This window comes from Phycodurus eques, chromosome 6 (assembly GCF_024500275.1).
Source record: "Phycodurus eques isolate BA_2022a chromosome 6, UOR_Pequ_1.1, whole genome shotgun sequence".
Classification (NCBI taxonomy): Eukaryota; Metazoa; Chordata; class Actinopteri; order Syngnathiformes; family Syngnathidae; genus Phycodurus; species Phycodurus eques.
The window spans coordinates 13497486-13525261 of NC_084530.1; the positions used below are offsets into that span (position 1 = coordinate 13497486).

The window sequence follows — 27776 nt, forward strand, 5'->3', positions numbered from 1 at the left end:
ATGTTTTTCTTTATATTTTATAAACAGTTGTTTGTGAATTCGTCTTGTGCGCAAACGGTTTAGCAGGCCAGAACTGTGAAGTTAGCTCACTTAACATTTGCACTTTCAATGCATGAGTATTGATAAGATGCAGTAATTATTATGCCTTCTAAAAATAAAAAAAATAAAAAGATCATTAGGTTTGTCTCAAACAAAAGCGTTTACTTCCAGTTATGTCGCTGCTTTTATGAAATGATAGCATACAGGTACAGTACAGTATAATAATAATCAGGAAATTAAGACAAGTGGCAACAGAACTCCCTTAGCTAACGCTGACTTGGTTACAGGCGATAGCCTTAAAACCTGCAAAAACATCGGGAGGACGTTCGACCGAAATGTTGCTCATTCACTTGCATCAAACGTTGCTAGAAAGAAAACAGTTTGAAGGACATTTTCGCCAGCATGAACCGTGTCTTTCACACTCACCCCGTGCACTTGTATGGACATTTCCCCTTACAAAGTTCGGCCAGTCGAGACTGAGAAACTGCTTTACAGCTAGTCTAAAGGTGGTCGGTCTGTAAAATGCAACTAAAATGTCTAAAAAGTGTATGTCATACTTACATGTTTCTTTAATTCGTCTCTGTTGTGGGGTTTCAATCAGTGCTAAAGTTTCCCTCGGCAAACTTAGTTCAGCTGTCACTGCGGTTGGTCCGCTTTGTGTTCCATTTGGTCATCGTTGGAGTGCATTATGGGTAGTGTAGTTTTTGACGCAGCACGACGGGTTGACTGTAAAACTACATTATAACAGATTAGATTTGATTTGATTGTATTATTAGATAGATAGATAGATAGATAGATAGATAGATAGATAGATAGATAGATAGATAGATAGATAGATAGATAGATAGATAGATAGATAGATAGATAGATAGATAGATAGATAGATAGATAGATAGATCAAACACAATGGGCTACTGTCGCTATCTGTTGACCTCTGGTGTTAGTACTCGGAATGACAATGTCTCACATTCTATACAATGCTGTACAGTAAAGTATGTAGTCTGCACTCATACAATATTTATTTTAACTGGACAACTAGTTCAGAACAATTGTATTTTTGGTTAGTTAAGATTATAATTATATAATAATAGAGAGAGAGAGGGAGAGAGAGAGAGAGAGGGAGAGAGAGAGAAATAAAACAAACTTTTCTTTTTAATTGCAGCATTTTGTCATTTAAATCTCAACATTAAAATAAATTGTGGTGCAAAGTTTGCAACCTTTTTTGCCAAGATTTTTTTTTTCAAGAGACAGCCATCCTTGTGTGGTCTCTTTAACGGTTAATAATTCACCACAGTCTTCACAGATCTAGCCAGTGGCTTCAGGCCACTTCCTCTCCCAAAGACAATGGGACCATTTCCTGTGGGTGTGAGGCAGAAGAAAGAAAAACCAAAAAAAACAGGCTGCTTTTTATGAAGCGGGTGTCCAGTGAGACAAATATGACTGAAACTGACTGACTGAAATATGATTTGTTTATGGTGTGTTTGTTGGGTCACAAGTATATTTAATGGACTTTTTTTCTTGCAGGTTTCCAGTCAATTTCTTTAGATCTATATCCACATTTATGTGCAAAGTTACACTGTAGCTGACACAATTTACACATTTGATAGAATAACCACACTATGAAAAACTGGGGGCCTTCCTCTCCACGTAAAGACTGCTACACTGTAGATAGTATATAGTCAAAACAATAAACCCCTCCTTGAGCCATCACCTTATCGTGGTTGAGGGGTTTGTGTGTCCTAATGATCCTAGGAGCTAAGCTGTCTGGGCCTTTATGCCCCTAGCAGGGTCACCCATGGCAAACAGGTCCTGGGTGAGGGGCCAGACAAAGCATAGCTCCAAAGACCTCTATGATGAGTAAAATGATTGGATCGCCTTTTCCCTTGCCCAGACACGGTCACCTGGGCCCCACTCTGGAGCCTCCCTTAGAGATAGGGTGAGAAGCTCGGTCATCCGGGAGGGACTCAGAGTAGAGCCGCTGCTCCTCCGCATTGAGAGGGGCCAGTTGATGTGGCTACGGAATCTGATTAGGATGCCTCCTGGACGCCTCCCTGGTGAGGTGTTCCGGACATGTCGCAACGGAAGGAGACCCTGGGGACAACCCAGGTCACGCTGGAGAGACTACGTCTCCCGGTTGGCCTGGGAACGCCTCAGTATCCCCCCGGAAGAGGTGGACGAAGTGGCTGGGGAGAGGCAAGTCTGGGCTTCCTTGCTAAAGCTACTGCCCCCGTGACCTGACCCCCAGATAAGCGGTAGAAAATGGATGGCTGGATGGACTATGGTGGCATTAATTAAAATGGGACCACCACCTGCAACCAGAGACAGGACACCAAACACAAATCGCACTAATGTATCATCTTGAAAATATTTGCACCCCTGAAGTAACACTGTCAAATAGATTCGATTTATTTTAAGAAAACCTGTCAATTCACACATTCACCCATTCTGGTAAATGCAATGACCCACATGACCAGAGTGACCCAAAACCTTGCCCCCTCAATTCATGATTCTAAAGGAAGAGACTATGACTATCAAATAGGGCCACAGGAAAGTGTTGAGAGTCGGCGTTGCTGTCACGAAGCGTAGTAGGATGCGAATTGGACGCAAGAGCAGACGGAGGCGGAGGGAGCAGATTAAGAATAGTTTATTGTAGCTTGTCACAGGGTAAGGATATCCAAGGCGACCTGTGGGTCGTCGGGAACAAGGAGCGAGCAGTAAGCGGGAACGTGAGCCGGTGGTGTCGCTTCCCGGCACCACTACAGTTTGAGGGATCGAGAAAAAAAAGGAAAAAAAGAAGCTTTGCTCTTTCTAAACAACCTAGAAAAATAAAATAGAATATTTCACAACAAAAATACAGCATCCCATTATTGCCTCAGAAATTTCTCCCACCACTCCCCAACTGGGCTCTGAGCGCTCTACTTGCTCTACCTGCTATCTATCTATCTATCTATCTATCTATCTATCTATCTATCTATCTATCTATCTATCTATCTATCTATCTATCTATCTATCTATCTATCTATCTATCTATCTATCTATCTATCTATCTATCTATCTATCTATCACTCCAGAGTTAGTACCCCATGAAGTTAACTGGGATAGGCTCCAATAGAAATGATAATAAAATTGTATTTTAAAATAAAGAATTTTACATCTTGCATATACAGTATGATTGAGCCTTTTTTTCTTCCTCTCCCTTTTCGAATGGCCTGGCCCATCTGTCCATTTTAAGACCAAATGTGGCCCTTGAGCCGAAACGTTTGCCCACCCTATAGCCAAACACACTATCAAACGCACAACAGCAATATAAACACGATAAAAATCGATGGTGTCACTATGCAATGCATGAGTAATTCATTTACCGACTGTGGTGACTCACTTCGCTTGTCTGGTTTCGTTGTTACGCTGTCAAGGTGTGGCCGTTCTGATGAGCACACTACTTGTCTGTTGTGCATAACACAATATAACATGTCTCAGCATTGCGTGCGTTGTTGTCTGCTGCAAGTGAGACACCAGAGGAGGCAAAAGGACTACTTAAATACAGTTGAAGTACAAATGCTTGTGTAAACAAATACTAAAAGAATGGCTTTTATGTGATGGCAACTTCTCCCCAGTTTTAATTTATTTGTATCTATTTATTTTAATTACTTATTTATATATTAATTTAATTTTCATGATTACAGTAGTGTATTACTATTTTTAATGGATCTCATTTTATATTTGGATTTTGTGTGTTTTACCTCACCTTTTTTTTTTCATTTCCATCAAACCTCATGTCTCCATTGTTGGCTTCCTGCCTCGGGTTTCTCTATCTTTGTTGTTGTTGTTGTTGTTGTTTTTATATGATTACAACATTAGTATCTTATGGTTTTTTTGTTTATGTTTTGTGTTCTACTTGGTCTGTTAAAACACTTTTTAAATATGTTTTAAAAGAGTTATTACCATTAATATGTACACTGGTAAAAGTATAAGCATTTATTCAACTTCTTTACCAAAGTAAAAAAAAAAAAAAAAGGGGGGGGTACAAAAGTAAAAATGATTTTTTACTGTCAATTATAGGCAGAAAAAAAACACCAAATACTTTCACTCTTTTATGAACTTGGATAGTCTGGGGCGTAGCACCAAATTCTGGCTTTCCATACATATGCCGTTTATGTATTTTTGCAAGGTAAGTCGGTGGAGTGGTGGGTGGGTAGGTCGTCTCAGACAGCCTCAATTTGATTATTGAACTTTCACGGCGAAATACATTTTATCTTAAAATTTATGACATGGGTTTTACTAACTGACTGTTTAAATTGAAAACAAAATAAATAATAATCATCCGATCTTTTCAAAAGCCTAGTTGATTGGCAGTTGTGATGTCAACAAAGATGAAAGAGCAAAAGGATTCCATTTGCTTAATGGCTCCAGTAGTCTTCAAACGGCTCTTTATGTAACATATAAGTTTAGGTGGTCCAGTAAAGTTGAACAGTAATAGAAGGGGATGTGAGTGTACTAAAAATGAAATGACGCAGTATTATTTTCGCAATGTAATACACTACTACTGCGCTACAGTTCCGGTTAACAATGAAGGCGGCGCAGTGCATTGCGCCAGCAGCAGCAGCAGCAGCAGCAGCAGGGTGGGGTCGCTGTGAAGTGGGCGGAGTGTGCCTGGAGGAGGTGACGCGCTTTGGACTTTCTTGTGAGTCGAACCCTGGCGTGGAGGACGTTGGCTTCCAACGGCAGTAGTGCTGCGGGAAAGAAAGAAAGAAAGAAAGTGGCGGAAAGTAGTGGAGAGTACGAGGAAGTGCGCTGTACTGACGGAACAAAAAAAAAAAAGCCTTTGTTGGAATAGTCTCGAACCCTTGTGAGTAAAACTCGACAGGTGAGTTTCGCCAAATGGACATTTCGCCACCGTTACGAACTACTACTGTGCTTTCTTGCATTGTTTTCTGCCAGCGTGTGCTTCAGAATGGGTAAACAGTAAACGCTTGCACGTCTGTCGGAACATTTCTACGTGTTGTTCATTTCCGCATGCCTCGCGCTGCCTGGCGACTGTTCGAGCTGCAGTCATCGACACTTTCCTATGGTTTTGCCTTCGTTCGCGGTGTCAGACCCCCCCCCCCCCCCCCTCTCGTTCTGTCGAATCTTTTTTTTTTTTTTTATATATATAAATATGTTTGGGCTCAGTATCGATTGTTACTTGACGTCACTTGTCAATAAAGTTCCACAATAGTTACCAGCGCTCGCAAAGTTCAGTCGGTGTGCGGGTGTGCTTGTGAGGCAGGTGAATACTGGACGTTATGTAATGTTTTCTTACAGTTTTTTTTTTTTTTTTTAACCTCTCCTGCTGCTTTTTCTGTATGTATGTATGACTTTTAATGTCTGCGCAAGAGGGGAATTTGATATACTCCCAGTTATTTGTATTGTTATGCGTATTTATTAGCAATGCAGAACGAAATTTGAGAGGGGACAGACAGAGACAAAGGAGCAAACTGAGCAAAAAGGAAAGGAGGAAAAAAAGCAACAACAACAGATAATTGTAGGAGTAGAAAACAGTACCGGTAGCCTAAATGACTACTGTAGCATTACATTGGAGTAGGGTTCTATTTTGTGGACTGGTTTAACGATATAAATACTTACCTGCATGTCAAAAACAGATTGGGTAAAGTCATACTTTGTGGAAACAATAGTTCATGGAATTAATATGTAGATGACATGTACTGTTCCCACCATGTTGTGCCATCAAAAATGAAATGATGAATGGACTCCAGATGGTTGATCATTTAACAGCTCTTCAAGTGAAAGTGAGTTCAGTAACAAAAGAAGCACATTGGAGGCAAATATATTTTCCTTTGTCTTGTTGTTTTGGGCTCATGGAAAGTGTGATGGTCATTTTAACTATCAAGACCTTGCGCAGTAAGGACATACTCTCAAGATTAACTTGTATTCAAAATAATGGGAGGCTCTAGATTAGCCCCCCGTCCCCCACCACATTTGACCTCAAAAGCTAATTCCATATCAGGAGACACTTAAATAATGCGTGACACAAACGAATGAATCATCCCTTAAATGGGTCTTACTACAACTCCCATCGACCCAAACGTCTCAAGCTGCTGCCAACCTGGCCTTGATATTGTTGCTCCAGGCTTGACAAGAAGGCATTTTTCCAATCCTTCTTAGCGCTGGCCACGGGAGCACACGTTCCTTTCATTTAGCTTCTTGAGTAATTCCACTGAAATCAGCATTGAGCCAAAATTACTTTCATCTCATCTGCCTTTTTTGATGCGATTAAATCATGTAGCAGCCAACTTCTTAACATCTGTCAAAGTAAACTCTGGCCTGCTTTGCTATGTTATGAGATTTCATACTGGTTTTATTAACGACACCATCAAAAAGTGTAAAATCCCTTTCTGGGTGAATCGGTGTGTTGTCATTATGTTGTGTCTCTCCTGTAAGCCCACCCTTGGCCAAATAGTGGAGCACCAGACAAGCCCCCTGGTCTGAAAGCTGCACCAGTCTGCCCCCAAAGAAGGGGGTGGATGGGCCCTGGGAGCGCAGTGGGGGGGTGACTTGCTTTAGATTTCACAGATACAGCTGTGGTGGCACGGTGATAATCTCCCCCCTCCCGTTTAATTCCCTCATACTGTCCTACATTAGCAGAGCAAGTGGGCTAGGAGATCCTTGCGTTTATAAATAGGCCTACACTTTGCAAAGGGGGATTACTGTATGGCACGTTGCCTAACCTCTTTGTTTGCTTGGAAGAATTCATTTTCCTGTGGATTCAGTGTCTTTCCCCCTCCCTTGTTGGTGTACAATGGTGCCTGAGTGAGTACTTTCCACGGGCTTAGTTGCAGCCACTCAGCGTACATGTCGCGTGGCCTGTTCTGTGTTTGCATAACACCTTGCCTCTGTGCTCTACTGTTCCCATACAGCAGGAACACAGAGAGAGAACGTTTCTGGACAGTCTTAAGGCTTGACTTGACTTCAGGTGGTTTTATTGGCGTCAAAGTAGGATCACCGAGGGAGCAATTCATATGGATTAAAATATTTTCATGAGGCAATATCCTTTATATCTGTTTCATACAAACAAACGTAGACTAAAGTTTACCTCAAGATTTCCAGTGAGGTAACTGAAACTAAGATATTAAATGTCACCTCTGTAAAGTTAATGATTTGAAGCAGTAGCTCTGTCCAAAACACTGGGAAGTCAGGCTAGCATGCCAGAAATATCTGCCTCTGCTGTTTTCTGCATGAATACATTGTCATTGCTGTCATTATGGGCAATGCACTGTATCCCAAGCAGGAGAGAGTAAATTTGATGCTGAATATTTTGTAGTCGGCCAAATTGGTTTATTTGGCTACTTTTGTGCCTGGTACTGGACCTTGGTGTCTTTTTAGTCTCGTTTCCTTCTGCTCTTCCTCATCCCTTGAGCAAAGAGAGAGAGTGGGGGGGGGGGGGCATAAGGGTGTGGTTTTGAAATTACCAGGGACAACATATCAATAATAAATGTGAAAACACTCCAGCATTTCAAATGGAAAAAAATATTTTGCATATCACCCCTGCAGAATGTCATGACTCATTGTTTTTACAAACTTTTTGTTTTCTTTGAATATATGTTGGATAAGCATTTCTAAACGGTTTATATTTACTTTATTTGTTCCTATGGTTTTGAACAAGCTTTGTACTTATCAGCTAAACTGAATTGGACTCCAGCATTGTATTCTTTAGGCTGCCATTACCATTACACTTTCAGCCTGTTCTCCCAGACAACCCCCGTCCGGCTCCTTTGAGATTGTATTCTCCCTGAAAAATTCATCATCTGTCAGATCGCCTCAGTGTGCAACCACACACTGATGCACAACAGTGGTGGTTTGAGCTGAAAGTACTGGTCTGTTCACATATAGTACATGGCTGTGGCCACCACACTTGGCCCGTGAGCACAAACGTTTCTGCTTTTTTGGTTGCAACCAGTAGAGACACTTGAATCCCAGGTTGTTTTTCACTGTGACAGCAGTACTGGAACAATTGCTACTCGTTTCCATTCTTTAAAACAGTAACTCTCTGTCTTCAATCAAAGACTTTGTTCCTCCTCTTTTCCTTCTGACCTGCAACCAAACAATTTAAACGGCTCCACATGCAAAATTGCATCAAAACACTTTTCAGATGAAAACTAGTGGACATCAACAGTGTATTGTGCTAAATTTAGGTTTGGTAGTATGTTGTGGAATCTTTTCATTTGATGATGCAGTGCTTCCTGATACAGTAGACAAACTTACAACATCACAGCTGAGTTGTCAGCTTTCCAGCTAACAAGTGGGATAGTCATAACTAATGGTTCAAGGAATACACTTCTTGCACAATTTAAGAATTCATCTGACATTATCAGCCCATATGTTAGGAAGAAGGATTGCATTCCTGTTAGGAAGGAATGCAATTTGGTTTCCAACAAAGATGATGAGTCTAAAATGAAATGAGTAGATCTGGCAAAGATTTGATGAGCCATAGGAGGGGGACGTCTCGCGCCACACCTCCACCGCGGAGTCGTAACATGAGAACGGTTGGCTCGGCCGGAGCTGAGCAGAACAGCGCAGGGGGCGACGAAACTCCATTTGCCTAACGGCCTGCCATCCCAACTCGCAGAGCGGAGTTTATCATCAGTATTGTAGAGAAGAACTTGCAATTGGCTAAAAGTGTTGTGTTCTATGTTTGACTTAAAGCATCTCCACACAGCTGACATGGCTCCTACCTGGAAGGTATATATGTCCGGCTGGTGAAGTGGTATCAGTGTCATCGCATTGTAGCAATTTTATGAGTAGGAGTACAGACGCACAGTACAGGTATCCCAAGTCCATAACATCACAGACATAAAAATCAAATCTATCATCATCGTGAACACAATCCTTTGATGTCATGGAGTCAACAGACTGTACAGTAACTGTTAACTTCAAAGACATAAAAGAGTTCTGTGGGCTCAATAGGCTTTCTTTTCTTGATCTTTTGCTCAAAATAAATCATTTATTAACACTGTTAGTCCCTTTCGGCCTGCAAAAGATGCCCTCTTTCCTCTTTTTTTCCGTGTCACACAAATTGGGCATTTTATATGTCACACTAGATGCTGGAACTCATGTGAAAATAAAATAAATAAATATCTGATTTTAGACTCAAACTCATTTTTGTCGCAGGCCACGTTGGTACAGTTTCCCTCTGAGGGCCGTGTTGACCATGAAACCATATAAATGTTTCATCGCCTAATCAGCAGTTGCTGAAATGTTCTAGGCCAATTATGAATACACAACAAAAAATAAGCCATTTCACGTAAAAACGAACGACCAATTGCTTTTTTTTTTTAAATAATCAAACGTTTTATTTCTTAAATTTACATTGAGCAGCAAACTGTTTTCTTGTCTAGAAATATTTTCAGTGAGGCCAGAAAACAAAAATGTCACTTTTAACATTCTTAGCGTTTCTTGTAACTATAAAAAACACAAGCTATTAATTAAAAAAGGCATAAAGAGCGTGTTGTGCAACTTCACTTGAGCAGCTTGCATTTTAGGATGTGACATAATAATACTGTAGGTTAGTGGCTATGCGTTTATTCGCTTCGACCAGACTAACTAAACTAAAATGAAGACACTTATTACCTTTATACATTTTTTTCCCCACAAACTTTGCCACTCGCAATCTATTTTTTTTCCCCCACCTACAGTACTTCAACTCAAAATGTAGCCACTTGCAGATACAATGTAAGGACATACATAATATACAATGCCATAATATACAACTACCGTGTGCGTGACTATAACGTGACGTAACGTATGCAGCGTGCTTGTTCAGCACTGTGAGATGTGTCTCAGTTTGACAATTAACTCTTTCCTGGCAGTAACAGCAGATACTGTATATACCAATAGTATTGTAATGCCCTCAGAAGTGGCCAAGAAGGATGGGGAGTCGCCAATGCACTTTCAGTTGCTTTGTTAAACTCGCGGCAACACAAGAACATCACAAACTTAACTCATTCAGTGCCAGATCTCCCGGTTAACATGGATATTTGACTTCTAAAGCCGTCAATGACAGTGAATGTGTTTTAACTGCTGTCGGCCAAAACTCATGCCAGCAACGTCTTCCCAGACTGACTTGTCCTTACTCTTATGTCACACTACTCACTCCCGCCTGCCCTCTTAAAGGTGTACACACATAATTACAGATAACAGTACCAAACAAAATCAAACTATGAGGGCTGGCAGTGAATAAGTTAAAAAAGCGGATCCCCGAGTCAGAGAAAAGTCCTCGAGCATTTTACCAGTCACTTTTACTTTGACTTTTTTGCGGTGAAATTTGCGCTGACACAACCATGAGTTCTTCGACGGTGCGTCATCATTTCTGCCTGTTTTTATTGATTTAGTGTTGCCTTGAAATGTTTCATACACATTCACAACAGCAACACATGCACTGAGAAAAGTGGATCATCTATGTAATGATGATTTTTCTACACTTTAAGCAATTAGCAGTGCTTATTCTGTTTCACTTGCGCCTCCTTTCCGCCAAGTTGTACGATTTGGTATGGTACATGGGTAGGCGTTTTGTTGCATTTTCATTGTAAAACGGCCCAAATTGACTGACATAAACTACTCCACTCTTCAGTATTAATTAATTGAGGTTCCAGTCACAGTGATATGGGTGAGACACTGCTATCTATTGATTGGTCGACAGACAGTTGTCTGCCGTGGTACAATGGAACAAATTGATTGGAAAGAAAAGAAAAAAATGTAACAAATAGGATTACGAAGACCGATTCAAAGCGCACTGCTTTTAGCTGTTACAGCAGTCGGCATCCAAGCTTCCCACTAACTATGAAAATTCAAGACAACTCAGGAATTACTTGATCTGAAAGGTCCTTTGGTGAACAAGGGTTGCAGCGATCAGATATTTCTAGAATCAATTTCCTTTCGATTGTTCCATCAACGGATTGAATAATTGGATACAAATTTACTTTGCATTCAAGCTTATTGCAAAATATTTTTGTTCAAATTACTCTCTCAACTGATTGTTGTTGTTTGTTTGGTATGGTTATAAACAACAATTAAGCAGTATCACACGAGAGGCTTGTGATGTGAAACTTGCCAGCCTTTTTGAAACTGAGAGCCACTTCTTGGGTACTGATTAATGTGAATGGCTACTAATTTGATATACACTGGCATCTTAATGTTCAACTATGTCAATTACAGGTTATTCATACTGTTGCAGATTTTTTATAATAGATTAAATTGACTTATTTTTGTTCCATAAATTGATTATGATTCAGTTCCTGGTCCTGGACTAGAGAATATTTTTGAAAATAGTTGTTGATTGATTTGATAATCAATTAGTTGTAGATTAATTGATTAATTGTTGCACCTATATGGCAAACTGAGCTGGACTGAGCTTTGTGGGAATGTGGCTGTAATGGTAATTACATAGAAAAGCAGTCTTGAAACTAGCAATGTGACAAGATGGCCAAAAATGACAAAATGTCAGTCTGTAAAAATGCGGGGTCTGGTTGGAAGGGCCACTTTAACCCGAATACAACACAAAAGGAAATTTTGAAAATGGGATGATGGACTTTTGGGGTAACGTTGTTGTGTGATATCACCTATAAAAAAATATGTTCAGAAAACGCCTTTTTAAATTAGAGTGAATCAGTAAAATTTAAACATCCTCATGTAATCTGATACAGCACAACACATGGGCCCCTCCTCTGAGACAACTCGTATTTCCTTTGATATGCAATAGATTGCAATACAGCCTATTTTCCAGCCAACAAACTGCTTTTATTGGCCACAGTCAAACAATTTTAAATAACACAGTGAATTAACTGACAATAAAGGGCTGCTTATTTTATTCATTGGTGTGCTCACTCTGCTTGACAGTGTTGTTGGGAATATTTCCAGATCAGCCAAAGAAGGGGAGTGAGTGTTGCTAAATCTGCCACTTTTAGACACATTTAATTTGTGTGTTGCACAACAGTGCACCAGAATGTCATTTTCCATTCTTTCCCTGAGTTCTTGGCATCTCGCTGCTGCTGTCTTCTGGTTTCCATCATCTGTCTGTTTTAGTCAATTAAGTCAACACTCTAGCAAAGTAGTTTTTTTTTTTTTTTTTTTTAATAAAAACATCACATGAATCCCCCATCAGTGTGTCTCCATAGTTTCTGCCTAAGTTTCTCAACATTTGCTAAAGTACAGCTGTTTACAGTTTCTAGTAGATGTCCTTTTGGATCCATCACTGGTGTTAGGTAATTTCGACCACCACTTCCTGTCACCCGCCACAATGAATCCATTAGCTGTGCATCACTTCACATCCTCCCATATTGATTTATAATGAACATCTATCCAGTTAACCCCTCCTAGGTCTATTGTATTGCTGGAGCTGCTGTTATGCATGAGTTGGGCATGTGTGCCTTTGTGGTGTGTTAAGATGTGTCTTCTCTAGAGAGCTGATGCACTTAGTCAGCAATAGGCCTATATCAAGAGGACTGGACTGTGTGAATGCTTGGTGTTGCGTTGAAGTCATCGCGGAAACGGTTTAAAGTAAGAGATCTTTGTGTTGAATGTCAGGGGTATGTATGTATGTGTCAGGGTTTGCGTGTTTGTGGAGCCAGACGATATGTCTAATACTTGATCTGTTTTCGTGCAGATGGTGCAAGCATTACGGATGTGTTGTAACATAATCTGCTTTATTTGCATGTCAGTCTAAACATGACATTAGCAAGCCTGTTAAAAATCAGAAGAGGTAACGAGGTGCCTTATTGTTTAATATTAGTATTGTTTGTTGTTGTTGTGATCAGAGAAAAGCCGTACTGTTTTGTGCAGTCGTTTACAAAAAACATTTGAAGCCTGAAAACACAAACGTTTCAAAATGAAAGTGAAACCTTATTGAATGAAAACAGTAGTCTGTACAAGCGGAGGACATGGGCATCCTTCATACCGAAAACAAAAATGGCAGCCCATGCTGCTACTGTGTAAAATTCTCAACTCACAATATATGTCCACAAAAGGAATTCCAAATATCATGTTGTAGGGGGTTTTCTTTATTGACTGTAGCCATGGCATGCATATTAATGCGTGTTGTACTTAAATTTTGGGTTTTGCAGGTCCTCAACAGAAATCTTTCTGTATGCAGTACAGAAATTCAAAGGAAGAACCTTTTGTATTTTTACTATATTGTCGTCGCCCCCCCCCTTTGTTCGTTTACACAACATAACAAGTGATATCAAATGTGGCTTGATTCCTCTAAAAATAGTCTAGGATAAACCACTTCACCTTCTATTCTTTGTTGTATTTTACATGTTTTGAAAGAAACCAAAAAATTTTTTTTTTTTTTTTTGGCTGAGCTAGCAAAAACAATCCCAGTTATATTTTTAGCATGACATGAATTTCTTTCTCAAGCAAATAACACGCAATACACCTCCCATTATGTTTTACTTAATACTAATTTTTAAAAGTCAAATCTAAACCATGGCTGAAAAAAGCTTGAACAGATGATGTGGCAATGGTTAAGTGTCATGTTATTTTTGCCCATTCTTGCCAAAGCTGTAGCTGTGTAAATAGCAAATCATTGCAGTATGAATGTTAGGATCAACTCTGAAGTAGAACCAGCATTCATCTCCAACCCCCTGGGCCTCCTGCCCGAGCTGATTCATTCCTGCTGTGACAGAAAGAAGCGCTTAGGCCAGCAAAGTCCAAATCTGGCTCACTGGAATGTCTTTTATAAGGTTTTCCCCCCCCCCCCCCCATATCTATGAGACATTCATGGCTTGAGTGAGGCCTTCCATTCAGCTATTAGGTGTATTCACAATCATTCCATAAATACACCCCCACAACGCTGATGCCACACCCCGGTTGAGAGCTTGTCACCACTGGGGAGTGGGAAGACACTCCCTGTCTAGCATGCCTGAGTGAAGAGGGAGCAATACGTTTGTCGTGATTAAGCACATCATAAGCATTTCCATTGTTACTGAAGTGTCTTCATAAATTAATGACACGTCATTGAGATACATTGAGAAAAGTGAGGATTGAGGAGGGCGAAGAAGATGAGCACAGCGCAGTCTGAATGTATTATGTCTGTGTGGAATGTCACGGTAGTGGTTTAGCAGCACTGCTGAGCAATGTAAGCCCTGCATTTCTGTTGAAACTTGTTGACCTGCAGCTTTCATTTAACATCTTCCCCACTTTTAAGTTCACTGAAATGAAGCCCCTCATCTCATACAGAACATGGAAGACATTGCACAACAAGACAGTGGGCGTTTTCTTTCTTAGTGAGTGAGGGCTGTTGCCTTGTGTATTACTGTGCAATTACGTATGTGTTTGTGGTAATTGTGCTGACTGAGCAATGTACAGTGAGAGTGAAATGATGCAACACTTATTAACTGGAAGAGAGAAAAGTCCACTCAGAAGTAGACAATAATTAAATAACTTGGATTTTATGTTGTTATTATTTTTTTAGCTTGGGCCCGTTGAGTATTTGTGGGTAGCAAATAAATAAATTAAAAAAAAAAAAAACATTATCCACAAGCAAGGAAGCCCTTCTTTAGCCCTTCAGCAGATAAAATCCCCCCAGTGGATCCACTGGCCAGGCACAGTTTTGGTTACCTAGGTGATATGCGGGTGTGTCGCAGCATTGCAACAGTTCACTGAACCCACTGACTCGCCCAGGAAAACAAAAACGACTAAACGTTGGCCTGGAATTACAGGAAACTTGTTGTTGCAATTGCGGTTTATCAGTAAACTGTTTCAGTGGATGCATATCTCTGTCTTGATAAATAGACTTTGGTCAGTTACCACCAAATGGGCAAGAGGCCACACCCAGTAAGAGTGATTTATACACATTTGAGTCATTGGCTTATCATGTAGCATGTTGGTGCAAGCCAAGGGGCCTTGTTAGGCCGGATCTACAGTTCTACACAACTGCTGCGACAGTGCTCCAGGCAACTGTAGTGCGCAGAGAGAAAACTAATCGCTCAATTTGCGTTGGTTTCGAAACTATACAAATTGTAATGATTATGACCCTCTGCAGGAGTACTGTGACTAAAATCCATGTAAAGTTTGATACCTGGGGGGAAAAAAACAACGATTCGTTATTTACAGCCATGAGCCAAATGCGAAATTTGCTTGTGTTTGTACAGTAGGCCTACACACTCTCTCCACATATCGAATCAGTGTGAATTTGTCCACAGATTTATCTATCGCACACGAGATGGTGGTGTATTTTATTTATTTTTTGGACCATATTGTGGGAAGCATTTCAATGTAATTTTGTATCCCAGTATAAGAAGACACCCAAAGTGTGAACTCTTTTTCTGTCCCTTCAAGCAACTACTTTATTCTTTGTACATGCTAACACGCAATTTTCAAGAGTCGGACTAAACGGCACAGTGGGTGCATTGTGTTATCAGTCAGATGTCTGAGACAGACTCCTATTAAAAATGCAGATGTTTCCGTGATGAGGAAGGGTTTTGTGGTGGATAATATCGCAGCTGCAGAAATGGGTAGGAAGAAAACATTCCTCCATGCCTGCTATTTTTTTGTTTGGACTTTTTAAAAAGTCTTTTACATGATTTAAAAAAAAAAACAGTAGGATGAAAATAATACATAGTGTATATGTAGAGAACTAGAGAAACAAGTAACTGCAGCAGATTTGATAATGCTGTTACTGTACGCTGCTACAAGAAGGATGATTGGATCTGGAAAAAGGTGATTCGTAAAGACGGGAAGTCTTTACAACAGACATGTTCTGACTAATGTCTGTTACGTCATCTGGAATGCTGATAAAACACACTTTCTACATTTCCAAAACATCCCAGGGATGCTGGATCACTTGCCTTGTGAGCTATTTCTGTATGTTATAGTCAGTTGTTTCTGAACAATAAGTTGCAGGCATTAGCGAGACAAGCTTGGAAGCACCATTTCACACACACATTTCACATGCAGACATACACACACACTCTAACCCAAAACCAGTCGGACAGGTTCCAGTTTGCGATGTGTCAGCAATAGGCAGCTCCCACAATTTTATGGGCGGAGGCCTGAGGTGAGCGGTCAGCAGGGCCAGCAAGCATTCCTAATTTGCAGAAGCCTCTAATCTCTATCTCTCCGACGTCACTCTACTCCCCCATGATTTGCTGTTGCTAGCTGACTGGATGAATGCTTCTTCCTCGCATTCAAATACACTCTCGTAAACTCTTGTTTGAAAAAAAGTAAGACCTTGTTTATCTGTGTGTTTGCAAACGTTAAATGAAGTGTCATCATCCATGCAGAACAAGTCCATGCAGAACAAGTTCTTAATATCCAATTCTGTTTTTTTTTCCCCTTCAGGTTTGTGACTACAGGAGGCAAGGATGTCGATGCAACGTAAGTGGCATTTTTTAACTATTAGTCCTCTCTCTCTCTCTCTCGCGTGTCTCCAGGGTTTCATTCATTTTTTTGTCTTTCCATCAGTGCAATTCTTTGAAAAGGACGCATATCAAATACTGATAATAATGATGCTCCATCTAAGTCATGTTAGCATTCATTTATTTTCATAAAAGAACATAAGAATAGAAGCTGCTTCTGTAAAATGTCAGTTTGCGGCTTACTGGATTGCAACGTAACGTGATTGGGAAACACAAAATCCAACAATGTGCAACAGAATAAATGACATTGAAAAAAATATTTAAGCCACTAGGGGAGAATTTTGTCTGACGTTGGGCTGCTCCTGCCTATGTATGTGACAGTGGGTGAGCTCGATAGAGGGGTTACAAAGGTGACGGAGTGGCAGGAGACGAGGTACGGAATAGACTCGGGCATCGAGTCTGGAGCCAACACTATCAGAGATGAGGACGGCGACTTCGGCACCTCCAAGCAGTACACCATGACCACCACAGTCACAACAGAACCTGCAGGTAAAACACAAAAAGGTGCAGCCACCATTTGGTGCAGTGTCTTTGGTATTTCCATGATGAGCATCGTCATTCGTTTCCAGACTCCCAGTACGTATTGACCAGAGGTCAGCGGGTGCGGGCCGCCATGTTCCCAGAGACGCTGGAGAACAGCACGACCATCTTGACGACAACCCAAACAGATCTGTCCCAGCTGACCAACGTCCAACAGCTGGCAGAGCCCTCCCAGATGCTTAAGGCAGCAATCATTCATCTGATCAACTACCAAGATGACGCTGAGCTGGCCACACGTGCTGTGCCTGAGCTCACCAAACTGCTCAATGATGAAGATCAGGTACATAGTACGGCCAGAGTGCAGGCTACATTTCAGGTGTTCAGGTGTTCTTATGTGACAATCCAATACTGAAACCAAAAATTTGTTCCCTCACACACCATTCAAATTACAGCCTTGCGGGTACTATACAGTGGTACCTTGACTTACAAGTGCCCCAACCTACCAGTCTTACCAAATTAGTTTTGTGTGTGTGTGTGTGTATTTATATATATTTTTTGTTGTTGGGGGTTAGGGCTTTGAGTTGTGGGCCAAAATTTGATGCATGAGCAAGCTTCAGCAGCACCACATGCTTGAGTGAAGTGAAGAATAAATGGAGCAATTAAGATACTGTAACATCCTTGCGTGTGAGCAAGGAGAGCTGCAGTTGCAGATAAACTTTAGGCCGCTTATTGAACGGGACAAACAGTCCAACACACAAATACAAAATAAGAACACGTTCACTAACTGGCCAAATTGGGCTAACCCGACTTCAGCGTTTGATGTCATTTGCTAGGCCGCTCCCGTTAAAGGCAAACATACAGCACTACAGTTGTTGTCATGACTTTCGGCTTGTCCCAAAGTACAGCAATTACCCTTTATAAAAGCGGTTACTTTTTGTAACTTTTGCCTAAAAAAAACTATCCATCCATCAATTTTCTGTCCCGCTGTTTCCTCACAAGGGTCGCGGGCCTGCTGGAGCCTATCCCAGCTATCTTTGGGCGAGAGGCGGGGTACACCCTGAACTGATCACCAGCCAATCGCAGGGCACATAGAAACAAACAAACATCCGCGCACACATTCACACCTACGGGCAATTTAGAGTCTTCAATCAACCTCCTAAAAACTATAACGGACTAATGGCGTTTCAGTTCATTTCAATTGGGAAAATTGATTTGCTATTTCAACCAATTGAAATAATGGTCTTTCCATCAGGCTGTTGTCAGCAAGGCAGCCCAGATTGTCAACCAGCTAACACGCAAGGAGGCGTCCCGCCATGCGCTGATGCAGTCTCCTCAGGTGGTGTCTGCAGTGGTGCGCGCCATGCAGAACACCAATGACATGGAGACAGCCAGGGCCACAGCCAGCATCCTCCACAATCTCTCCCACAAAAGAGAGGGCCTGCTCTCCATTTTCAAGTCTGGTGGCATCCCTGCACTTGTCCGCATGCTCAGGTACTGAATGCATGTCTTCCAATCACTTTCACCGACACTTACACTACCAGTCTGATACTATATGATTAGTGGAGCAGCCCAACCATTGTTTTTTTTTAATTATTATTATTTTTAGCCTTGGTGTGCACAAGTTTGTGTAGACTGCTTGCATCCTACAGTGATAGCACAATGTTTATTTTCAAGGCAGGATGTTATGACACTATGTGCTGTTAAAGGTCCTATGCCATCATCTTTTTTTTTTCTTTTTTTTTGGGTAAACCTTGGTGTTCTTTTATTGGGTTTGCATGATAATTTGGGTTAAAAATGTCAAGAATGGCCTTTTTCAAGGTATTCTAGTTGGCCTTTTCCGCCTGGCGTTTGAGACGGCTGGATTTCTCATTCATGTTCGTTATGTAAATAAGCTGTGCTCTAATTGGATCGCTGATATTTCTACATTGTATATGGGAAAAAATGTTGCTCTGATTAGTACTTGGTGACCGTCCGGCGGCCAAGCGTTCATAGCTCCATCGTATGACAGCCCTTAAACGGCAATCCTGTGTAGGCTGCACATATACAGTATACTTTTATTAAACTATAAAGATAGAGAGACAAAGAGTAGCAATAAAGGAAGGAGCAAATTCCTACAGAGGACGTGAGCGAAATCACAAGAAGCTGCAGCTCAGCTCTCATTCACTCTGTGCCCCGTGAGAGTCGCTGTTTGCTCACGCACATTTTGGTGACAATGACTGCAAAACCTTCACTATTTCATCCATAATAACATTATAAAGGATAAGTATAGTTACTGTAAGTATTGTTGTAAAACACAACACATATGTAGACTTTTTATCTACTGTATTTCCATGGCTTGGTGGCCGCTGCATGGCCGTTCTCCACCCGGAAATGCACTTCCGGTACTGTATGGAAGCTGATGTTTACAAAGTCACAGCAGAGTTCTGGCACCGAAATGCTTGGGAATTTCTCCCAAAATGAATTGAAGCCATTTATTTCTCAACTCCTCTGAGTACGGCAGGTGATGCAAAACTTTGCACAACACCGCCACGTTGTCACTCTGCCATTTTCCTGAGATGAGCGGGTGGGTATCAACCACGACCTGGGCGGATACTTGAATTATTAGTAACTTTCTATGTCACAAAAACACAGAAATCTGATCGGGATGTTTTGCAAGCCTTATGCGTTTATCGTCTTTTGCATTCTATCGACAAACCGCATTGATGTCGGAATTTAAATCGGGTCACAGACTCATTTTGACCTATGTTCTGCATAAAACAGTGTGAAAATTTGGCTTTTGATAGCAGGGGACCTTTAGTGATTGCCTTGAAATCTTTAGCTTCTCAGTGCGTTTTTACTGTTAAAATGTACATTACGATTATCGCTGTGATTTCTATTCATCTCAGTGGCTCCTGGCTAAATGGCACCTGATATTTGTAGGGCAATTGTTCCTTACTGGCACTTCATCTCTATGTGATGCTCCTCAGCTCTCCCATGGAATCTGTGCTCTTCTATGCCATCACAACCCTCCACAACCTGCTCCTGCACCAGGAGGGAGCGAAAATGGCTGTCCGTTTGGCTGACGGCCTGCAGAGGATGGTCCCCCTTCTAAAGAAAAGCAACCCCAAGTTTTTGGCCATCACTACGGACTGTCTGCAGCTGCTTTCTTATGGCAATCAGGAGAGCAAGGTGTGTTTCTGTGTATGCGTGTCATAGTGCAAGTCCCCATGATACAAAGGCTGGTATACGGAATTCCACTCAAGCACTGTACTTTGTCGTACGTGTGTATCCACGGTTTGAATTGGGTGTGGCATCTGAACAGAGTTCAGGTTCAGTCAGGTTTGGGTGTGGTTATTAGAGTGAAATGTGTGCTGTGAATTTGTTTTGCATGCTTGGACAAGTCACAGCCTTGTTCAAAGTAGAGATGCTGTCATCCTTAAACGGCGTTGTCGTTAGAGGTCCAACTGAAGTTTTGTTTTCTAAATATGAAAATCCCAATCCTATGTCACAGCTCATCATCCTCGCCAATGGGGGTCCTGAGGCTCTTGTTCACATCATGAGGAACTACAACTATGAGAAGCTGCTGTGGACCACAAGCCGTGTCCTCAAAGTCCTGTCTGTGTGCCCCAGCAACAAACCCGCCATTGTCGAGGCCGGTATGTGAGAAATGTCTATTCAGTGTACGTAACACACCTGTGTGCATAAGCCAGTCATGCAGGTGTGGCGACTCTTTGTAAATGGCTAATGGCTTCTCAACAACCGCAGCGTTGCGCGACAGCACATTTCATGAGATGGTGTGGTTTTGAGTTGACGCCTCTGTTAACTCCAGGTGGGATGCAGGCTCTGGGTAAACACCTGACTGGCAGCAGCCAGCGTCTGATGCAGAACTGCCTGTGGACACTCAGGAACCTGTCTGATGCGGCCACCAAGCAGGTGCGGTTTCTCGTTTGGTGTAATGTTACCCCCTTACAGAGCCAGCCCGAGGCGCAAGTGAACTCGGCACCTGCGTAGGGCCCCGCCCACGTTTCCCAGTCCACAAGAACTATTAACAGTCACCAGGGACTGGAATACTATTTTTTGAGGGGGTAGGGAGAGTAGTATTGAGGAAGAGCAGAGTAACCTCAAAGTTAAGTGTTTGGTTTAATGTAGTTTATTTTGATTTTATTTGTTTAAGCTTTTCATCTATTTACATTGTTTAAAACACGGATGGTCGGTTAATTGAAGACTCTAAATTTATGTATCTTAAGTGATTTTCTTTATTTCTTCACTGCATTGTTGTTCCTGCTGTTGCAGTTTAGGCCTAGATGATAGCCAGTATCTCATTTAGTCCTTTTGGAATGTTTTGTAAATCAATCCCAGTCCACTCTTGTAGTGTAATGTTTTTAAATGTTATGTTATGATTTATACAGTAATGCCTCAAGGGGAAATTCAGCAATTAATAATCAGTAATGGCAGAAATAGAGGGCCCCAAAATACAAATTTTCTTAGGGCCCCATGAAGACCTGGGCCAGCTCAGCCCCCTTGTTAGCCATAACTTGAGAATCATGAAATTAGGACTTGCAATTTACACTTAAAACAGTTAAAGCACACAGATAAAGATTGTGGAGGAGCAGCAAAGAGTCGATCGAAATAGCAAAAGCAAGGTCTAGCAGATGTGGCAACAGTTTGTTTCCAAAAGTAGTGACTCTTTTAAACGGTGATAAAAATGATTGCTAATTGAGATGAAGCACTTTTATTGTGAATTATTGCATCTTTTCTACATGAGGATTCTGTTTTATTGACGTATGGTTGAAGCGCCTCACTGGGGCAGCGCTCTAATTTCGTTAATTTTATTAAATGCAATGACAATAAATTCCAAATTCTCCTTGTCGTGTTTCAGGAGGGAATGGACGGCCTGCTGCAGGTGTTGGTCAACCTGCTGAGCTCAGATGACATCAACATGCTCACCTGTGCCACTGGCATCTTGTCTAATCTGACGTGCAACAACGCCTACAATAAAACTCTGGTTACCCAGAACAACGGCATCGAGGCGCTGATCCACGCTATACTGCGCGCCGGCGAGAAAGAGGATGTGACCGAACCTGCCATTTGCGCTCTGCGTCACCTGACTTCCCGCCACCAGCAGGCTGAGGTGGCACAAAACGCAGTGAGGAGGCACTACGGCATCCCGGCCATCGTCAAGCTCCTCAACCAGCCGTACTACTGGCCGGTTATTAAGGTAGCCTGAGCAGTCCTAGGGAATGATGGAGAAGTAGTTTGGGCCGTGTGAAAAAAGTCTGGTTGTTTAGGAAAGCTTGAAAAATACGTACAGTGGTAAATTCAAGGGAACATATTTTACCAAACCAACTTTTGCTACTATTTGGGATGTAATATTGGCTCCATGTTGCCTCAGTAAACATGTAAAATATGAATTAAAATTGTCCACGCATTCCTGAGTTCCAGACGCTTTTCTGCCGAGAGGCTGGAAATCAGGTCATTTGAATTTCTCGAGCTTATCTACGTCACTAGCGGAGATCTCCACCTTCCGTTTCCGCTCCCGAGCCAGCGCTGTCTACATAACAAACACGTGTGCTCTCACAAGTGGGTCTTCTGCACTGATGCGAACAATCAAGAGGAAAGGGGGGGCAGTCTTAGACAAATATGGACAATGTCCGTGTTAGAGAATCACTCTATGGGGGTCTAAATAGCCAATATAAAGGGCCTTTAATTTATGAGTCCTCCTTACGTATGTATTTTTCCGAGTTATGTGCTGTCGCCTGGATTTTTTTTCTTCTTTTTCTTTTTTTAACACGAGCGAGCTTCAGATACACTGCCTGAGTGAAGTGTGTGTGTGTGTGTGTGGGCGGGGGGGGGGGGTGGATTGACATTCGCTGATGCACTTTCAGCTGTTTATTGAATGGGACAGAGTCAAACATATTAATGAAAATGAAAACACTTAAAAGAAGTATGGAGAGGACACTAAACCCTGAACGCCACCGCATGTTTAATAGCCACCTGGAGCTGGAGTCAGAGCACCATGGCTCCTTAAAGACACACAACTCATGAGAATACTACTGTGTGAGTGACTTGTGGCTTAATTACAATTTACGAAACCATTTTATTTCTTGACATTTTCTTTTATTATGATTTTATGTTATATTTTACAATATAGAGCTACTGTATTAAGAACATCCCAAAATGTTTTTGTTTTCTGGGGAACTGGAACATATGAATGGCATTTCAATCCATTTCAATGAAGGGAATTGACTTGAATATACTGTTGAGTTACGAGCTTGGTCACAGAACGAATTCAACTTGTCAAGGTACCACTGTCGATGATATATAATAGTATACATATAAAGAGAAGGTAGACAAATTCAGGATTTGGTCTAAAAAGTTAAGAGGGAGGGAATCTGGAGGTCCAGATAGAAATCTTTATTCGATCGCTAAATGTAGATGAAAGCCTTGTTTTTAAGCAGTGAGCGAGAGAGAGTGATGTGACTTGTTTGTTTATTTTGCTGTCCTGAAGGCTGTGGTTGGCCTGATCCGTAACCTGGCCCTGTGCCAGGAAAACCAGGCCCAACTGAGGGACGCCGGCGCGATCCCCCGCCTGGTCAACCTGCTGCTCAAAGCCCACCAGGATGCCCAGAAACACGGCTCGTCCACCCAACAGACATACCAGGTATGTCATCCAATAACTTCTATCAGCTTGGTGGCATGAAGAAAGATCTTTTTTTTTTTGTACATCTTTTGTCGCGGGTGTTTTCAGGATGGAGTGAGGATGGAGGAGATAGTGGAGGGCTGTACGGGAGCTCTGCACATCCTGGCCAGAGATCCTGTCAACAGAGCAGAGATCGCCAACATGCAGACCATTCCTCTCTTTGTTCAGGTACCACAAACCAAAACTCCTTTCTTTCTGTCTTTACGTTCATGTATTTTAATTTTTTTTATTTTATATTTTTTTGGGGGGGGGGGGGTGGGGCTGGGGGCTCGGGAGCTTCATCTGGTTATTCTGAAATCTCCTCTCCCTCGCCAGCTCCTCTACTCACCAGTAGACAATGTGAAGCGTGTGGCGGCGGGCGTGCTGTGTGAGCTGGCGCTGGACAAGCAATCAGCTGAGGCCATCGATGGCGAGGGAGCGTCTTCTCCGCTGATGGAGCTGCTGCACTCCGACAACGAGGGCATCGGTAGACGCTTACCATTTAAGATCACGCTTTGTAGCATTTGTTCGGTTAAAACTGCAATGCTTCACCTTCATTTGGTTTTGATTACTCACTGCAATGTGTAAAGACACTTCATATATATATATATATATATATATATATATATATATATATATATAATATTTGCTGCAAGTATGACTTTACTACTGCTTTAGTGTACATTAGCGATGGACTGTGGCACATTTTGACTTGCATACAAATTCCGGTTTTGACGCCGCCGTAGGACCGAAACTATGTTACAACTACGTTTGAGGCGGCTCGTGTTGACTCAAAAAAAGCTCGAAATCTATTGCTGGCAATAAAGTAGAGCCAATGGAGCGCCTTGTTGAAGTCTCCTTAGTCGTCACTTAAGTGTTACCAAAAAAGACCAGACTGTGACTTTTAACCCCTCTTCTTGGATTTCCTCATCAGCCACATACGCCGCTGCGGTCCTCTTCCGCATTTCCGAGGATAAGAGCGCCGAGCACAAGAAGAGAGTTTCCAGGGAGCTCACGCACTCCATGTTCAAGAACGACCCTGCCGCCTGGGAGATGGTAAGTGTCGAGCTCCCTCCACCACCAGAAACATTAAAGTTGAATCGTCTTGTCTTACCTGACCGACCTTGCGTGACCTCTCTGCAGGCCCACAACAGTGTCACCATGGAAGCGCCCTACCAAGACGGTGAGTGCGTGTCACTGGAATGTGTGCTTCCAACACATTCCTCAGCTCGGCGCATTATCCGCAAGAGCAGCCCACACATACTGTACGGTGACTTCGTCATCGTCATCATCAACATACAGTCGCACAATGGCTCATCTTCCAGTAAACACACAGTCACTAAAGGAGAACCTGGCCACTCAGCACTGCATCTTATTAGTCATAAGCTTGCTTCCCCCTGCTCGCAGTCCTCATGCTTTGTTGCTTGTCTGTTTCTATCTTTCACTCTCCTATTGTTCAGTTTTATCTTGACCTCTATGTACTCTCTATGCAGGTAAACTCCGGGTTACTTAAGTTATTTGTTCTGTCTTAATCCATCATCTTTGCCTCTTTTTCTTGACTATTTTCTTTTTGGGGGGACTTTCTAGCACCATCGTGTGCTCTCTTGTGCAGCTTATAAGGTCCATGTACTAGTACCCTCTTTCTCCTCTCTAGTAAGACGATTCAGTGCTCTAGACTAACTTTTTTCCCTTCCGCCATCACAAAAACGACAGCAGCAGCAGCAGCAGCTTGGTGTGAATATCGAGTTGGAAGATGTGCTCGTGTCACTCGAGGTCAAAGTCAAAATGTGCTCATGTCTTTGTAGAGCTGGACGCCCCTTTTCAAAACATCTGCGGCTACCCAGGTGACATTCCCATGGACACCGTGGACGCCAACTTCATGCATGACGAGTTCGCCCCCAACATTGTCTATGACAGACAACAACAGTTTGAGCCTTATTAAAGGTCAGCACAGCTTAGAGACGTGACTGTAGCCGGACCACGAGCCATAAATGTACTTGTCATTATATAACAGCGCAGCTTTATTATACACGTGTACTGAGCGTATCAGTTGGATGATAATCGCTTGACCAATAAACATTTAGCAACGCAAGGAATTAAACATAACAGATTTAATAGATTAGACACGTGATACAACTTTTTGCACAATCTTATGCAATTCCCAGGTCTTAATGAGAAGTCAAATATTCATCGGTTAAAATACACAACGGATAAAAAATTACAGCATACTTAATATCCCCTTATAGCACTGGGTGAATTTATTCGTTGTGGGATATAGACTGAGCTCTGCGGCAAATAGTGACCCACACTTCAACACGGTTTCTTGGCACCAGAATTCCACTAAAGGGTGCCAAAGCTCTACTTTTCTAATAGACGAGGGTGTAGCACCATCTTGTGGTATGTGAGGACATTTCAAAAGCACGCACAAAAAAGACAACGGGTGAGTTTTTCCAGAGAATAACGGTTGACAGGTTCCCAAAACAATCAGCAAATGGGTGAAGTAGCGAGTCGCAAATAGGTGGCGAGCCACTGTCCTTGGTTTTGGGGGGCACATCGATCTCATGCAAGGACCAACGTCGAGTGCGGGATGCTGAGACGAACGGCTACCTACCACAGATTGTCAACTTCGCTGCACATTATAACAATACAGCAAATAAAGATGATTCTGACAACGCTGTTAGGTAGCACTAACCTGTGCTAAGACTGCAACTGTGCTTACCTACTGGCTTTGAGCTAGCCCTTGAAAATGGGCAATTTTTGCCCAGGCAAGTTGGCACAAGTCATGGGGAGAAAATCAGTGTGGCGGCGGTAATGTGTAAATTAGACAAATTGAAAATAAGGCAGAAAACAAAATATTTACTTTGTATGGTCAGGCGCTCCTGACAAGTAACTTTGTATACAAACAATTTTCCCTTTTAAAAGATCCCTCACAGCATTGGTAGTCTATTCACATATATTTCCAAATCACAGTACTTAAAGCTTTGGATACCAATTTTTGCTTCAGGATCTTAGACAGTTACCTTAGTAGCACGTTTCGTCTTTCAGATAGATTGATATTTCCATTCACTATATGTTTGTGCCATTTTAGCACCGTAGTTTACCTCACAACAAGACAAATAGTGAAACATCCCAAACTGTGGCCGAGATGACTGTAATGTTCTTTTTAAATAACCTCCAAAAATATTTGACTGACTTTTTCTCAGGATCTTCAGTTCTCATCCTGTTGCCTTCCTTTCCACAGGTCCAAGAGGGGAGGAGCTTGTGGAAAAGCGGTCTGCGGGGCTAGAATGGAACAAACGTCTTGATTCATTTTTATATGTAATATATGCAATTATCATTGAGTACGGGACTCCTAATCTTAACAGGGCTTACATATGTTTTATATCCGAATATTGCTGCGAATCATTTACACACGCTTGAAAAACGGTTCTAAGATTGTGTGTACGTGTGCATAGGAGTTAATGTGTTTTGTGTGTGCGCGTGTCTGCTTTTGGGTGGGTAGTCTATGCCAAAGAGATTTTATTTTGTGAAGATCACATAGATTGCTTTTTCTTCTTCTTCTTCTTAAAAGGACAATGCTGCCGCAGGTGGATCTGTGCGCACCTGCTCATCTTTCTTTTTAATGCCTTCAAAAGAGTCATTTTGACAAGATAGCGTCAACGTTCTCCCGCTGGAACCCCGAACGATCAGACATATGGTGCTTGAGTTTGCCACACATGCAAGAGAGCAAAAAGGGAAGACGACGCACAATTAGAGAGAGGGAAGCAAACGTTGCTGAATGACATGCTTGTTATCGTTTCTCACATTTTATTCTTTTATATTTCATAGGGAAAGGATTGCATACTTTGCTTTAGCCAGAATAATAACACGTGTCAGTTTTAACCAAAAAAGAAGAGCTCGTGTGTGTCTGTTGCTATTTCGGATTTGATGTCAAAACTCTGATTGACGCATTGGTTCAACAGATTGACTGATTTCTTTTGTGTGGATTTAATATAGTCGGGACGCCAGCTGGAGAAACACTACTGACAGGGACATTTGTACTTACAAAGAGTTTTTACTGAAATTTTGTTAAATAAAATTAAAGGATATATTAAACCTGCCTGTTCATGGTGTTTTTATTTATTTATTTATTTTTGCCTCTTTCAGCTCACAATCAGCAACTTATTAAATTGGCAATGACGCGACAAAAA

At 41.8% G+C, this 27776-nt stretch overlaps 2 protein-coding genes across 3 annotated transcripts in view; one reads left to right on the forward strand and one right to left on the reverse strand.

The window, feature by feature from the left end:
- The window catches only part of hap1 (huntingtin associated protein 1), a 39367-nt gene extending 38676 nt beyond the window's left edge, over positions 1–691 (reverse strand). Inside the window, exon 1 of the mRNA XM_061680276.1 lies at positions 601–691. The gene's annotated coding sequence lies outside the window, so the exon portion shown is untranslated. The remainder of the gene's footprint in view (positions 1–600) is intronic.
- A 3988-nt stretch (positions 692–4679) lies between these two features.
- LOC133404046 (junction plakoglobin-like) lies at positions 4680–27685 on the forward strand. 2 transcript variants are annotated; one of them, XM_061679624.1, is made up of 16 exons: positions 4680–4885; positions 16372–16407; positions 16770–16937; positions 17018–17268; positions 18181–18419; positions 19895–20096; positions 20419–20563; positions 20737–20840; positions 21787–22125; positions 23416–23568; positions 23656–23775; positions 23923–24073; positions 24521–24642; positions 24730–24769; positions 25392–25530; positions 26828–27685. In XM_061679624.1, exons 2-15 carry the CDS (start codon positions 16395–16397, stop codon positions 25526–25528), a joined length of 2184 nt encoding a protein of 727 aa, XP_061535608.1. In that variant the 5' UTR covers positions 4680–4885; positions 16372–16394; the 3' UTR covers positions 25529–25530; positions 26828–27685. The 2 variants fall into 2 exon arrangements, with proteins under 2 accessions (XP_061535608.1, XP_061535607.1); XM_061679623.1 differs by having other exon boundaries at positions 4681–4903.
- The last annotated feature ends 91 nt before the right edge of the window (positions 27686–27776 follow it).